The sequence below is a fragment of the Thalia democratica genome, chromosome 1, assembly GCF_965202585.1.
Source record: "Thalia democratica chromosome 1, ktThaDemo2.hap1.1, whole genome shotgun sequence".
Lineage (NCBI taxonomy): Eukaryota > Metazoa > Chordata > Thaliacea > Salpida > Salpidae > Thalia > Thalia democratica.
The window spans coordinates 53,770,190-53,787,822 of record NC_139165.1 but is presented as its reverse complement, the minus strand read 5'-3'; the positions used below and the strand labels follow the sequence as shown (position 1 = coordinate 53,787,822).

The 17,633-nt window shown below is 25.9% G+C and overlaps 1 protein-coding gene across 1 annotated transcript; it reads left to right on the top strand.

Moving 5' to 3' along the window:
- The first annotated feature begins 522 nt into the window (after positions 1-522).
- LOC145837611 (solute carrier organic anion transporter family member 4A1-like) lies at positions 523-12,826 on the top strand. The gene is made up of 7 exons (XM_082945127.1): positions 523-635; positions 4,981-5,096; positions 8,431-8,589; positions 8,693-8,859; positions 10,246-10,458; positions 10,527-10,697; positions 12,737-12,826. The coding sequence occupies exons 1-7, from the start codon at positions 523-525 to the stop codon at positions 12,824-12,826; spliced, it is 1,029 nt and encodes a 342-aa protein (XP_082801253.1).
- The last annotated feature ends 4,807 nt before the right edge of the window (positions 12,827-17,633 follow it).

The window sequence follows — 17,633 nt, the reverse complement described above, 5'->3', positions numbered from 1 at the left end:
CAATACACTTATCTTTAACCCACCTTACCCAAACATTTAAAAAAATAATCAAAAAATTAAGTTCTAGTAGTTAAAATGAAAATAACAACAACAAATATTTTATTTTTGCTAACTCAGCCAATATAAGTGACTATTATGGTTACGACTGAGCTTTAAGTTTATAAGCCTTATTTTTCTACTGCATCTCAGCTCAGTTGTAAAAGCTATTTCGTTAACCGAACATTAAAAATAACTTTAAAGTTTGATTGAAAAAAAATTTAAAAAAAATTTATAAGCATTAGAAAAAATGTATTTATAATTTTTAAACGGATTTAAACAACGCTATTAATACTACGTTACTTATGTAAACAACACTGTAATATAGTTTACACGAGTTACAAAGTCTTTGATGAAAACTTTATGTTTATAATTGTGAAGTATTTAAAATTTATAGTTTGCAGCATCATAATATCTTATCAGATTTTATTCCTAATACATTTAACAAAACTTTGTAGTATAAATGTTGCAATAACAATTGGAATAATGGAAATTACAAACAAAAGTTCTGAACTGCACAGTGAGGATTATGAATCCAAAAAAGATGATAAAATAAAATTTGAAAATGAAGAAAACTTTGTTGAAGTGAAAACAGGAAGGTGTTTAAAAACCGATTACTACAATGATTATGATTTAAAAGCAATATATACAGATCTTTTATTAAGTCAATATTATATAAAAAGATTTGTTTATTACCTTAGAAAATAGTTGTAAGTTTAAAAATATGAAATTTTAATATCATAAAATGTAAGTAAATTTTATAAAACAACCATATTATCTTTTTATGTATTCTTTCTTCCATTAGATTAGTTAATATAAATTTAGTTACTAATAATTTTTTTTTTCTGTTTATTTTTTGACCACTAATGTAAGTTTTAACTGAAGAATCTGTAGTATACTAGTTTTAGAGGTTGTAATAGCCTATTTGTCATTTTTAACTTTTTTAAAATGGCTCAAATCCATTTAATTTTAAAAGAATGTAAGTTAAATCTATTCAAATCTGAGTAATAAAATTTTGAATACTATTCTTGTCTTATAGTATATAATAATTAAATCATTTGTACACTTAATAGCTATTAAAAACCATTTTTTGATTGATTAAAGCTTTTTTTAAATCTTAAATTAGTTGATTTAGTGTTGATTCAACAATAAAGAAAATATTTAATGAAGTTTGGTTTAAGGACCTGGTGTCCAAATGGAATTTATTGAACTTAAAAAAACACTCAAAATATTTGGTACTAAGACCTGGTGTACAAAGAACCAAATTGTACTCTACAAATCAAAAATGATTATCGAGTTGCACACCACAGATACCTTTTAATGTTTTGTCAAGGACAAAAAGAACCTTTGGTTATCAAGTCAATTGTATTTAAGTTTTTATTTATATTTTGCTTGAAGACACTTTGCAAGATGGTTCACTTTTGCACAAACGGTCAGTTTTGCGCAAAGATAAACTTTCTCATTAGCACAAAGACTCTTTTGCACGGGTTAAAATCATTTTTTTAAAGTATTTTCATATTTTTTTTGTTTATATTTCTACTATCACTGTTACCCCTTGTCCTTGGATTGTAACTTTTTTTTCTTTTTCTCCTTCTTTTTATTTTTATATGTTTATAATTAGTTTTTTTTTTAATTTGTTTTTTTAATTTAATGTTTTTTATTTTTTACTACAGTGTTACCCCTAACCTACCCTTGGTTAGTTTTTATTTTATTATTATTATTTTTTTTTTGTTTTTGTAAATATATATTTTTCCATATTATAATTGTTAAGTTATTCACTATCATTCTTACCCTAACCTTTACCCTTGGTTGCTATTTTTTTTATAAATGTTATTTTAATATCATTATTTCTTATTTATTCTATTCTAATGCAAAAATGACTTTTTGTGCAAAAGTGTCTTCATGCATATTTGACTTGTCCCCTAAGGGCATAGAGGAGGGGAGTTCAACATTTTTTTTACAAAAAGTAATGTTGACTTTTATTTAAAAGCTTAAGATATATATATATATACTGTAAGATACTTTCTAAGAGCATAACAATTTCAATTAATTTTTGAGATATAACAGTTTTGTGAAAAAAATAAAATACAACCGTATGAAATCAAAAGTTTTCTTGGAGTTTTGAAAAGTTCACTAAAAGTCTACCTCCTCCTTAATTTTTGAACATCTTCAAATTTTCAGCAAATGTGTTTTTTGATATTACTAACTACTTGTAGGAAGCAGATTAGAAAAATACATAAAAAAATTATCAACAAAATAAAATATTTTTTTTGTTTGTTTCTTGTATGTATATTTTTCTATACAAAAGTTTAAAAATCTGTTTTCCACTAGTTGTTTAAAATTTGTTAAAGATTACTCAGAAAAATTTTCAAAACAATTGCTCAAAAAATAGAGGAGATACATTTTTAGTAAAATAGTCTATTTTTGCCTTTAGTTTGCACTTCCTAAAAATAACCTTTATGAATTTATAGCTTTGATCGCTTATATCTCAAAAGTTACTCCCAATTTCAAAAAGTAGTAAAAAGTAACTGGTAGCCTCATTTATTATGTTAAAAATAAGACTAAAGTTAAAAAAAAGTTTTTACCCCCATATGCCTTTAAGAAACGTTAAAAAATAGAGCCTAACTAACTCCTTTTGAAATTAAAAAATGAGTCCTTTGTACTTAATTTAAATGAAAATTTTAATAAGTGTACATAAATTGCTACACATGAGTAGTCATAGGGCAACATATACTACCTTGTATACAGTTTTCACTTATATTTCAACATTTTATTTTTGAATATTTAAATGACTGAATACTTTAATATTAAATACGATTGACAAAAAACATTGGCAAAAGTCTGCAGAGCAGAAGTCCGGACTTTAGTTTGCCGTGAGACAAGCTCAAGTTTAACAAAAGGGTTGATCATGTCAATTCGATCATCAGACCACAAGTTTTGGTAGACTGAGACCGGTTTTGTCCTTGTTATTATTGAAACCTGTCTCAGTCTACCAAAACTTGTGGTCTGATGATCAAATTGGCATGATCAACCCTTTTGTTAAACTTGAGCTTGTCTCACGGCAAACAAAAGTCCAGACTTCTGCTCTGCAGACTTTTGCTGATGTTTTTTGTTGATTGTACAAAAACAAGCGTACCAGATGTCTTGCCTAGTGGACAATGTTTTTAATGTTGCACGGCAAAGACAATGCTGACGTCACCGATCATTACCAGCAAAGGTTGCTTCATGTGAAAGCATGATAAACCGTTTGTAGATTGACAACTGCAAGTTTTTTGGGTGTGACTGACTGATGAGTCCTAATAAGGACGAAACCGGTCTCAGTCTACTGAAACTTGTGGTCTGATGATCGAATTGGCATGATCAACCCTTTTTTTAAATACAGTTGCAGTCAAGTTAGTATAAATTGCTCTACCCCCTATGATGTCACACCTGTTTTTGCAGTTTGCAATTTTTTTGAGCTTGCTACTTTCCTGGTTATCAATAATGTTTGATATTAATTTTATGTGTCTTATAGATAAAATAAAGTTATAATATATTATTCTAAATAATGATATCAAAATTATTTTATTTAAACTTTAAAATCATTTATTAGGTTTTTAGAACGTCCCATAGTTATTTTGGTGTTGTTTTGTTGCTCTTCATTTGCCCAAGGAAGTATTATAAATGGAATATACCCGTCTGTACTTTCTACATTTGAGAAAAGGTGAATCAAATCTTTTTAAAGGATATTTTTTAGATTAAAACTGAAAATGGTTTTATTTATTTTTATTAACTTGTTTAAATAATTTTGTAATATAGAAAATAATTTATTAGGTTCAATTTCCAAAGCTCTCACTCTGCGTTAATAGCCAGTTCGTATCACATTGGTTCTTTGATTTTTTTACCTGTGTTATCATATGTGGGTAGTTTTGGTAAAAAAAGTCTATGGGTTGGATATGGCATGGTCTGTTTTGGAATAGGAACAGCATTGTTTGCTTTGCCCCATTTCACCACTGATATACCTGCAGAATTCAACAATGTTAATGAAACATTATGTTCACTGCAAGCCTTTTCTCATAATGAAGAGTGTTCAATATCTTTAGCATACTTGTAAGCAGTTTTATATTTTAGCAATTTACTATTTCTGTTATTAATTTGTTTTATTAATTACAAAAGCGTAATTTTTTATAGTACTTCATTTTAGTACTAAAGTTTAGTTTTCATGTAAAATTTTAAGGATATATATTTGTATATAATTTAGTTGACTAATTACCAAAATATCTCACCCTTTTCTACGATTTCAACAATTATTTTAAGGCTTTTACTACTTCCTTAATTATATAAGTGCCCAAAATTTTAATGACTTGAATATATTTTGAGATAGATAGAAAAGATAAATATTTTATGAAATTGTTAATTTCTAACTTTTTAAATTTGGTCTTTCTAAAGAGACCTGTAGAACTCTGAATTTGTATCCTTATATCTAAAAAATCATAATCTTTAAAATGAGATCAACTTGTAAAAAAATGTTTTACCTCCTATGGCCTTAATATTGTTTATTTTTTTGAAAACCAGTCTAGGTTTTTCATTGGACTAAGGTGTACAAGCTTTGTTAAAGTTGTGTCATATTTGACATTGTGTTTTTATGTTTAATTTTTTTTTTGCTTTGCACAAATATATACATAAAGTTTATTGAGATACAACACCTTTTGAAAGGCACAGTGATTTAAATTGAAAAAATGAAAGTAAAAAAATCAAAATTTTCATTTGATTTTAAACTTAAACTCTATTTTTAAAAACTTTATGTTTAGTTGTTTTTCGCCCATGAACGTTTTATTAAAGACTTAAAAAGTGGTATACTAAACAAAAGAAAATATTAAAAAGTTAAATTTACTTATTGTTAGGATATAAATAATAAGGATTTCAAGTAAATTTTATATATTTTTTCTGCACATAATTTTTTAGGTCGTATTTCGTCTTGCTCAATATATTCAATGGAGGAGCGACCGCCCCTCTTTATAGTTTAGGTGTTGTTTACTTGAATGAAAACATAAAACAGCCTAAAGCAACTTTTTATGAAGGTTATATTTTCGTTCTTAAAATTATATTGGGTTGTATTTTTTAAAGATTTGATATTTTATACTTAATCTTTTATATTAAACAGTACTGTAAGTGAGTTAAGCGTAAAAATTTCAAATTTTGTTTAGTTTCCTCACAATTAAATGTAAACTTTTTTTAAAGCCTTTTAATTTTTAAAACTACCTTTTAGGAATATTTTTTGCGTTTTCTGTTGTTGGTGTAGCTGGAGGTTACTTGCTTGGTGGGATTAGTGTTGGCGTGAAATTAGATTCTCAGACCAATGAGTAAGTATTTCAACACATGTAACTTAGTTAACTAATTTAAAACGAACAATAATATTTATTTCAAACTGACATTTGAAACTTTATAATTATATTTTATTTGAGTTAAAATCTCTTGAGTTTTTCACTAGCTTCTTTAGTACTTATTCAAAAGTTTCTAAAATTTGCCATACAATTTTATATAAATATTTTTGTTTTTGTACAGTTTGCTAAGCTTACTGTTTACTAACATAGCTAAAGCGGTGTATTTTATTTAAATTTTGTTAATAAACTTCTTTTTAAGACATACAAATTGGAACTAGTTACCATAAACAAGTATTAAGATATATAAAAATAGTTATATAAATATAAAAATTAAAATTTATATAAATTAATAAATTTATTTAAAAATGCAAAAGTTAAAACTATAGAACAATTCTTTCACCTTTCAGATCTTCAGATAATTTATGTTTAAAACTTTAAATGCTGAGGATTTAAATAGTTTGCACTTTAATTTTTTGAACTGTCCTCCATTTTGTATAGCTAGTTTTTTGTTAAACACTTTAAAATAAAAATAAAGTTTAAGATTAAACTGTTTAAACTAAGTTTCCAAAACAAAATCAATATGTATCAGACGGTTGAACTTTTTAAATATATCAATTCTTAGATATATTACAGCTTTAAACTGTTGTCAATTATTGATTTACAACACAAAACGTTTATTTACTAAAGTTAAATGTTTAAACATATATTTAAAAATTAAAATGCTTTCGGAATTTTTTTTGTCTTGTATCCAAAGACTTGTTGCCACAAAGTCAGGAAAAACAAAAAAAAAAGACAAAAGTCAGGAAATTTTGTATAAACATGCTCTTTTAATAAAGTTTATCAACACTAAAACTGAATTTTGCAAATTTTAATTTCTAAGCAATGTTGCTTTTGCAGTTTATCTTTTTATAAGTTCTAATTGAATTTTTGGAATAATTTAAAAACTTGTATGACCTTGCGTAAGTATTTACTATGTGGTAGAGAGTGAGTTTGTTTTTAGTTTTTAGGTGTTTAATTAGAATTACTTGTACAGAAAACTAATACTTTATGTATAGGGTTTTCAAACTCAGACTAATTATTCTTGTTTTTCTTTCCAGATCAGTTTATAATACTTTGATAAATTTGTTAAACAGACATAATATTTTAATCATTTCAAAGTCAAAACGAACATATCTCAAGATTCCTTGGCTCACTAAAAAATATATCTGAATGGCTCATTAAAAATGATGATAAAAAGAATTTTTACTGCAAGTGTTATTCATCAGGTTATAACTATAGATATGGCAACCTTTGAGTTTTCAGCTAATTTTTTTTACATTTTCCAAATACTAAAAAAACACTCTGTGCTAGATTTAAGACGATTTGAAGAAACTTTCACTTTGGTGGAACTCAATTTTCTGAAGATTTTCTGAGATTTTAGCTAAAAATTTTTTACATCTAGCAATTATCACAAAAACACACTGTGCACAATTTAAGACAATTTAAATAAAGTTTTATGGTGGTACTTCTTGATTTTGTGAACAAGAAAACTGAAAATATAAGAAAACTTACAAAAAGTGATAAGAATTACATTAAAAAAGTCAGGAAAGTTACATTGAAAAGTCAGGATTTTTTTTCAGCTCTAAATGTGGCAACGGAATTCCGATATTTAATAGTAGTTTTTTGCATGAAACTAATTTAGAATTGTTAAAATTTTTTATCCGTATAAGCTATTTTTGTATACCTTTTTGTTAAATAAAAAATACTCTATGACTTGTCATTTAAACTTAGCAGAACTCAAACTCAAGGAGCTTGGTGGTTAGCATATCTTCTTGCTGGGATTTTGACAATTATTTTTGCCATTCCTATTATTTTGCTTCCAGAAAAAACTGTTTCACGTAAAAGCTACAGTTCTACTACCAATGACAGCAGGGAGATGAGCGTTAAGGACGCCTGGAACACTTTTAAACATTTAATGCAAAATCAAATTATAGTCATAATTAATATAGTGTCCGGTCTAGACTTTTTTACGTTTTTAGGATTGAATACGTTTCTTGCAAAATATGTTGCTTATGCTTTGCACATGACTGAATCTGAAGCTGCCTTTTTTGTTGGTTTGTTTTGTTATTGTTTAAAATTGATATTTTGTTTTTGAAATTATTTTTCTTTAAGTTAGTAAACAGTCACAATTATAAAAAGTTTAAATTTTTAAACGATATGTTGTTTAGAGAATTAAGATAATAAAATAAAAATTAGAACACAGGGCATTTTACAAAAACAAAATCTGTCTATATAATAATAATTATTGTAAGTTTATGGTCCATATGATGAATTAAACTATTATTTTTAGAAGTTAATATCAAATAAAACTCACAAATTTCCGTAATTTTGATAAAATTTTGTACTTTAGTTTAGCTAATTATTTTTAATATGTAGTGCAATAAAATGTATTTTAAATAGACAAGGATTATAAAAAATAAGAGCATAAAAGCTTTAAATGATAGTGTGTATTCACATAGTTAGTAAAATACTGTATATGTAGCATCTAATTAATATTAAACAAATCTGACTGTATTATTTGGCACCAATTATTCGAAAAGTTTCAAGTTATCTGTATCCTTCAGAATCTCGCTTTAAAAAAAGGTTTCGATTCCATATTAGTGAATCACTGGTAAAAAATTATATATAGCTCTCTTTTAGCAGTGTTGGTAATAATTTAAACACTTTAAATTATTATTTTTAAGACCTTTGATTAATTTTATCTAAATCACAAGGCTTACTTATTTTTAAGATTGAAAATTTCAAGGTTATTTGTAGTTCCTAAAACATTTCTTTCATCGAACTCCTATTCAATATTTATTAGACATGGTTTCTTAAGTTTAGTTTCCAAGTACTGATGTTTTAAAACTACCTGTGAATAAATTTAATCGAGTACAAATTACATACGATGTAGTTCATTAAATATACAATTTAGTTGATTATAAAAACTAGATTATAATAATTTTTTTTTGACTTTTATTAGCTGTTATAATGAATAATTTTATTGTTTTAGGTATTATATTAGTTACTGGAGGCGTTAGTGGTCAAGTTACTGGTGGGTGGATTGGATCTAAAGTTATTGAGGTTAAAAATTGCATTAAATACATATTTGCCTTCACAATACTTGCTGCTTTTTTTTCAGCTGTACTACTAATAAGAAGCAAACCCAAAGGTATGTTAAAACAATTTAGCTAAAATATAACAAAAAAGTTTTCTTAATAAATATAGTTATAGTTTTTAGTTGAAATATAACTACAAGTATATACAAATTTTAGATGTTGCTGGGTTTACCAAACCATATCCTTTAGTTGATGATGAGTTTTGCTTCAACGCTAATTGCAACTGTGACCTGAACTCATACAATCCTGTTTGTGGCTCAGATGGAGTTGAGTATCTCACACCCTGTCAGGCTGGTTGCTCTTCTTATCAAAATGAAAATAAGGTAAGATGTTTTCAAATCAAGCAAAATCTAGTTATAATGTTTTAAAATAATTCATTAAATAGATTTTAGACTTTTGTTGTACGTTTGAAATACTTTTGAGGTTTATCTATCTAAGTTGTAATATATATATATATATATACATATATATATATATATATATATATATATATATATATATATATATATATATATATATATATTGAAATGGCGATTTAAAAAATTCTGGTACATATGTTTCATAAAGCTTTAATTTTTCATAAAGCTTCAATCATCAGCCAGTACAGTGCTTTTTATTTTGAATTTAACTGGCTGATGATTAAAGCTTTATGAAAAATTAAAGCTTTATGAAACATATGTACCAGAATTTTTAAAATCCCCATTTCAATAGATTATATATATATTTATTTATTTATTTAATTATATAAAAACTATAATTCAAACAGCTGTTTCACACATTGAAATGTAAAATTTCATGTGATCGTCAGTAAGTTACAGTTTATTATAATAGTGAACAGAAATTTCGATTTTAGAATTTTTATAATAATTATGACGTAGTAATGGTACAGTTTATTGTACGATTAGCTGAATTTGAAATACGCTGTGAATGTTATTCTATGCTTTTTAGGAAAGTTTAAAAAGGTTATTTTGGAAAAATGTTTTAAGCTATTAGAAAAATTTTTTAGGCTGTTGGGAATAATGTTATAAAATGCTATAAAATACTCGTGTTTGCCGCTTCGATTTAACTTTGTTTTAATATTTAGTTTGTTTTAATTTTGTTAAAAAAGTATTTTTGATAATGGATGCATACGTTTTGTCTTTTGCTTTTCTTGTTTACATTTCAATGTGTGAAACAGCTGTTTAAATTATAGTTTTTATATAATTAAATAAATAAATATTAAGCTCCAATTTGATTTGTCGAGCACTATCGATCAGAACTTTGTATAAAACCTTTAATATATATATATATAATATTAGAATCATTTATTATTTTACTTATTACTGTTTTTCATATACTCCTTTTACTATACTTATTTATCTGTTTTAAACGTATTCAGCAAGTGTTTAAATCTCAATTATACCAGCAAATATAATCTTAAAATCATGTAAAACATTTAGTCGAATCTTCCAAAAAAAGTTTTCTAGACTCTAAGGATTCAGAAATTCGTAAATGTTTAACGTTTTTTTTTCTACATTAAAAATGTATACAGAATATTTTTTTTAAAGTCAGATAATAAACTTTAAATTATCAAGAAGGTAAATAATAATTAATCTATATATTTTATATGTATTTTTCATAATTATTTGCACCAAGTTTTTTGATTAATTTAGACTTTTTGAAAAATGTAATTAGTTTCAAGTGTTATTTACCAGTTGTGTTTATTGTAGACGTTTTCCAATTGTTCATGTTTATACGAATCTCACACGACCGCCAAGTCAGGTTTATGCAACCACAGTGTCGGCTTTTCACTCCGCTTCGTTGTGCTCGTTCTCGTCTTCTGCTTCATATTCTGCGTTTTCATGGGTAAAGTTCTGCAGATTCAAATTGTGTTCAGTCAGATTCAAGATGAACGGCTGCATTCTTTTGGTCTCGGAATCCAAGTTAGTTTCAAGTTAAGCTTCAATTAAGCTGTTGTCATATTTTAATTTAAACTATTGTTTTGTGCCAGTGGTTTTTCATCCGAATGTTTGGATCGATACCCGGCCCGTTGTTCTACGGTTGGGTGACAACAAACGCGTGCATGCTGACGGAAAACCAGTGCGGAAGGGACGGAGTTTGTAGATTGTACGATGAAAAGTCCCTATCACTAAACATGTTCTTGTTGTGCGCTGTCGAGAGGGTTTGTTTTTTTTTACAGCATAATTATATAAGTTGTCCGTAAAGTAAAAAAGCGTAAGTTAAATTGCTACCTAATTGTTTTTAGCTTAGTAACTTCAATATTAGTGGTTTAGAAGTTAGAAACGTAGATGATAGTAAATGAAGTTTTTTAATATTTTTTTGGTTTCATTTTATATATTTTTGGCTAATTTAGATAGTTAGTAACTACTTTTAGTGTACGATCTAAAAATAAGATAACTTTAACCATATAAGATTATTTATTCTAATAAAAAAAGTAGTAATAAAATTTTTAGTGTGCACATATCTATTTTTCAGTAACTAAGAGTGCACAGCTTTTAGAGATTTTAATAATTACTGTTCTAGGAAATTAAAATTTATTTAAAAATAAATTTATCCTTATGATTTTTGAGCTAAAAACCTCCAATTTATAAGGCATACTCCTTAAACCAGGGGTCAACAAACTCGTGATGTACTTTTTACTTTCAGCTAAAAACGTACTTTTTAAAATCAATAAATAATATTTTTAAATAAATGTGGCCCGCGAGCATCAACTTATTCTAGACAATTTAGCACGCGGCTTATAAAATGCTGCCGATCCCTGCCTTAAATAGTTGTATATTTAGATATTTTAACATTCTAAAAGTAAAAAGTATTAGACCAGACTAATAAAAAACAGGAACATTTTTCTTAACAAATTAAAGGGTATGAGACGCTTTTTTTTAGTGTGTACTTTTTTTTTTTGCACAATGTTACCATTTTAAAGATCTTCAACTTAGCTAACAGTTGCTTTTTACCATTTCTTATAATAAAAACTTGTTTTTGAGATTAAAGGGTACAAAATTGGAGAAAATTTGGATTCTTGTGTAAGGGCGAAGTTAAAAAGGCAAAAACAGACTATTTCATTAAAAATATATCTTCTACAGTTTTTAAGCAATCTTTCTTAAACATTCTAAGTTTAATATTTACTTAATAATAAACAATTTTATTGTAGAAGTTTTTAAAAGTTTGACTACAAGTATATTTTTTATTAAAAAAATTAAATTATAGGTTTTTTTCTCTTTTGGTCATAATTTTTTTTCTTTAATGATCACGATATTATGTTTTATTATAATGCAAGGAGTATTTCTTAGAAATTCGAGGTCAATAGTTTAAAAAATGAAGGAGAAGATACACTTTTAACGATTTTTTCAAAATTCCGAGAAAATTGGCCTTGAAAATTTTTGATTCCATACGGTTGTATCGGTATTTTTTATGCAAAACTGGTTATTTCTCAAAAGTTGATTGATTTCATTTTATTTCATAATAAGAAACTCATAATATATGCTCTAAGCTTTCAAATAAGAGCCAATGTTATTTTATGTAAAAAAATGTTGGACTCCCTATTCCCTTCTAGTATATATATATATATATTAAAATTTAAAGAAAAATCATTTTAATTGTTAAAATTTTCTCAATTTAATGAAAATTTACTTCTAATGAAATGGTCTTTATTTATTTACCATATTTGTTAGTACTTTCTTAATTTTTTTTTAACTCCATTACGTTGAACTCTTATATCGAAAATTCAAAATAAGCTGATTAATGTGTCTAATTGCTAAGATAAAAATTTTATATATATATATATATATATATATATATATGTATGTAATTCAGAGTTTTCGATTACCTTGCTAAAACAAACTATATTTTACTAAAGCTAGTAAATCTTAAAATTAGTTTTATATTTTGTAAAAAAAAATCCATGTATGGTTAGTATTCTAATTTAAAATAAATGTCGGTGTTATTTTTGTAAAAAAGGCTGCTTTAAACCCCTTTCTCTGGAATTGAATTGCATTTAAAGTATAATTCTACAATTATATTAATAATTTTTAAAACTAAGGTTTGAGAAATTTAGACTTTTATAACAGTTAAAAAATGTATAATCATTCAAATTTTTCTTTTGTTGACATAGTATATGGTTACGAAGTGCTATGTTTTGATTATAAATTGTACTGATTAGTAATTTTTATTAGATACTTTAAGTTATTTTATTTTATTCAGGTTATCAATTTTTCATTGTTGGGTGCCTCTTTATATCTATCTAAAAATAAAGATGTTGGTAAATTGACTCATGGCCACATGACTGAATAAAAGTTTTGATTATTTTTTTTAGTTAAATTTTTTAGATGTGCAATATATTTTTAAATTGTTAGATAAACAAATTCTCATAGCAGTTTTTTTTTATGAAGGCTTATAGCTAAGCTATGTACTAGCTTGTTTTTTATATTTAGCATAAAAAAAACTACTATGAAAACTGTACTAGTGCGACAGTTTTTTAAGCATTTAAAAGTTGAAGATATTTGACATTTTTTAAAAGAAAGTCTTTAGACAATACAAGTTTAAACTTATAAATTTTTTAAAGCTAATTATACTTGTTTATTCTAACTATTGTTTAATATTTTTAAAGTCAAATATTTAAACTTCATATACCTTGAGTAACTGTTCACCTTATTAATGATAATTTATTTGACAAAAGTTTGTGGCTAGTAATTTATTAAATAGTTGTAAGTAAAAATAAATTGTATGAATGCTTATCCGTTAATAGTTTGCATAAGATAAAATTCAAAGTCCGTATTTAGATGGGTAAGCTGTTACTTATATGATTAACTGATGGGGTTAAGCCATTTTTACGTAATTTAACATTGGTTTATATATAATAACTTATAATATTAACTATAAGTCTCATTTTAAAAGTATAAAAAACTTAAATTAATTTTGAGATGTATTTAGCTTTGTCAAAGCTTTCAATATGGACCACAGCCTTTTTAGTGTAAATTCTAACGGAAGTTTAAAAAACAATAAAATTTATTTAATTTTTTGTTTATTGAGCTAGAGACCTCAACTTTTCTATAAACAATCCTAAAATATTTTATGAGATTTCTGATGTGAAAATATTATATAAAAAATAAATTATTAAAAACTAAATAAAAATATTTTATATATAGAATTATAGGGTTGCCAAAAAACCTGGAATTCGAGAAATTTGAAAAAAAAAACCTGGTATTTGCAGTTTTGCTGGTTTTGAACATTTCGCTATTTGAAAAAAAACTATATAGCTAATAGAAGTTTATCAAACTTATCTTGAACTAATGATAAGATAAATATTTCTTGAACCTTATCTTACTAGTACATTAGCTAGATATTTTAATTATTACTTGAATTGTAACATTTTACTAAAACATTTTTATTTTAATGCTTCGACTTAAACATCTATTTTGTTATACAATTTTCCTATCTCAGAATATCACTAAAATATATAATTTGTAAAAAGAAAAATACAAATAAAAAGACAGCTAAATTTTCAAAACGGTGTTAAGTGTTACCAAGTTTTAAAATCACATTTACCTGAATTCAATTACTGAATCTATTTGTAATAAAAAAATGTAAATCACGAGTAAGAACATTTAATATAAGTATCACAGCTTCGATCTAAATTTTATAAAGTTTTGATTTAGTCAAGTGCAACGTAATTTTTTTTTTAATATTAATTTTTAGTTGGTTTAACATTATTATAATCATTACAATTTAATTAAATTATTTATGCTGAAAAAATATGCCTCTTAATTAATAAAGTTAATTTTACAAAACTTGCGAAAGATATTAAATAGAAAAATAAGTGTCTGTTTAAAACATTTAAAAATTCATGCTACAACCAAATAGAGCTTAATGTTCAAAGCTATATTTTATTATTTGTATTAATTTTGAGCTTTTACATGTGATTAAAAGCTAACATTTTTGTAGTTCTTTTGTTACGTTTGAGAAATAAAATTAGTTATATCAAAAAGTTTAACAATAGCTGCTCGGGCTTGAAATATTAATGAGTTTTAATATACCTAAATTAAGCTAGGTAAGTCCCAGTAGTCATTTTAAGTAAAAAGTTAAGATAATTATTTAAATGGAAATAAATAAAGTATTTCAATATTATAACTAATAATACATTATCTAAAATAAAATATTAGCTAAAATTAAATTCTACCAGGAGATTTTTTTAATTTGATTAGTCGTCAAACAACTCGGTTTGTTTTTGAAGCCCAGTATTTAACCTTTAAGAAAACTTTCTGGATACGATAAAAGGAAAGCTGTTTTTTATTTATTGTAAGTTTACAAGTAGCCTATGTTAAATTATTTTATAATAGAACACTAAAGTTTATGTATTTGTAAAATAGTGAATTTAATGATATTAAGAGACGAGTTCTAGAAAATAACTTTAACTAAGTTAGTAAAACAAGGGGTCAGCAGCTTTTATGAGGAATGTGTCAGAATTACTGAAAAAAGTCCTAAAGGGCCAAAATCCAAAAAGTCTTTGCAGCCCACCAGTATATTTGAAAAGTATTACTATAAAAACATAAGAGCAACTATGAAATAAAATAGACAGAACAGTTGCCTCAAAAGCAAGGAAAAAAACTGGGTTTTCTACATTAGATTATTTAGCCAAATTTGCCGACTCCTGTTATCAACATTCAAAAACTTTGCTAAAGACTTAACAATAAATTTATAAGATTATAACTTTATTAAAAAGCCAACATTTTTATAATTTACTTTTAAATGTAAGATTGTTTTAAATAAAATGTACTAAAGATTATCGTGTTGAATTTGTCTCGTTTTTAGTGTTGTTAACAAACTTATCATTGAAAAAAGAATAAGACATCTTTAAACGAATTTTGTTTTATTTAACTTATTTTTTATACTTTTAATGAGCAGTCTAAAAGAAATTTTTAGTTTAAAATTTAATTTGAGACTGAAAGTACGAACTGCTGTAAAGCAAAGAAACTAATTTTTAATTATATCTACTATTGTGGTTTAACGAGAAGATTTACTAGAAAAACTTACCTGCAGTGAAGTAAAAACGGTTAAAAAAAATCATTATGTTATGTAAGATATTACTGAAAACTTCATTTGTTATTGCAGCACTGTTATGAATATTATTGGAACATTTCCTTAGCTGACTTACTTATATGCAAGTTTGAGCTTTTTTTTTTCAATATATGTATAGAAGTTAATCAAAATAAGCTTTGGAAACTTTGATCTTAAAACTAAAAAGATTTATTAAGTTACACCGATAAAGAGTAAGGATTATCTAATTATACTTACTACCCAGCATAAATAAAAATAATTCACTGAATAACGTAGTTGATAAATAACGTAATCAGCTTGTTAGACCGTACAAGTTTGAATAAACCTAATTTAACAAATCGAACAACTGTTAAAGAATTTATTTGAAGGAAGTGAGTGTTCAAGGGATATAATTATATATATATTAACAACTTGAGACTTGTTGTGACAAATTTATATTCTAAAAGCAAGAAATTATTTTTTTATTCTACAATTTTTAATGCTAAATATTCTCGTCTGAAATACTTTAAGAAAAGCTTTAATTTAATTAACTTAATTTTAAAAGTAGGTAGTTTTTAACTAGAATAAGTAAAACTTTCAATTTAAAACATAGCTTCATTAGAAAATGTATTGTAAAAATATTCAAAACTACATGCTAATTTGAATCTAACAACAAGTTTATATAAATTTCAACTTAGTAGAATTTTATTGATTACATGTAAGGAAGTTTTGAAATGATTCGTTGTTATTTTGAATAAAAATAAACAAAAAGCAACTCATAATAAGATTGCCATGAGGTTATCAAAAACAACTTTAACCATCCATCTACTTTAGAAATTTCTCAAAGTGGTACTATCGCCCTTTTAGAGATGAATAAGTGAATGGGTAAATTGTAAGTAAAGAAGTGGTATTAAATAAAGGAGGAAATTATTTTATACATTTTCAAGGGGACAAACATTAAAACTGTTTGGGAAAATCTGGCTTAGATTTTGGAACTGACAAATTGATTAAAAATATATTTTTCATTAAATCCTCTTAAATTTTTTACAATATGCCAATTACTAATATCTCGTATTTTTTTTACTTTGAAATAACCACTCTTTTGAAATTGTAAAATTTTTTTTTTATACTTTGAAATTTCGGTTTACTATCATTTCTAACTCGCTATCATTTCTAACCCGATCACTTCTAACCCGATCATTTCTAACCCGATCACTTCTAACCCGATCACTTTTAACTCGATTACTTCTAACCCGATCACTTCTAACCCGATCACTTCTAACCCGATCACTTCTAACCCGATCACTTCTAACCCGATCACTTCTAACCCTATCACTTCTAACCCGATCACTTCTAACTCGATTACTTCTAACCCGATTACTTCTAACCCGATCACTTCTAATCCGATCATTTCTAACCCGATTTAACCAAATCATTTCTAACCCAATCATTTCTAACCCGATCATATCTAACCTGATCATTTCTAACCTGATCATATCTAACCCGATCTTTTCTAACCCGACAATTATTAACCCGATCTGTAATAATATAGTTATTTTTTATTGTTTTAGAATAAGGATTTGTTTTAAAAACAAATTAGTCTTAAAAAAGTTGTTTTTTATCAAAATCTGGGCCAGTTTAACTGAATGCCACTTAACAAAGAACGCAAATTTATATACCTTAAACTCAAAAACTATAGTTTTTTCTAATATTTATAGATTAACAGCAAAACAATTAAACACTTTTGTATAATACTAATTGACTTATTTATAGTGATGTACCGGACTCACTATCCGGGTCCGGGTCCGGCCGGATATTGCCATTTTTGTTTGATATCCGGATCCGGCCGGATTCTAATTTAAAAAAAAAGTCCGGGTCCGGTTCCGGCCGGATTTTAATTTGAAAAAAAAGTCCGGGTCCGGTTCCGGCCGGATTCTAATTTGAAAAAAAAGTCCGGATCCGGTTCCGGCCGGATCCTTACTGAGGTCCGGCCGGACCCGGATCTAGTTAGTAAAAAAGAACATACTGAAAAGTATTTTTTCAAAAACAAACCATTTGTAAATTA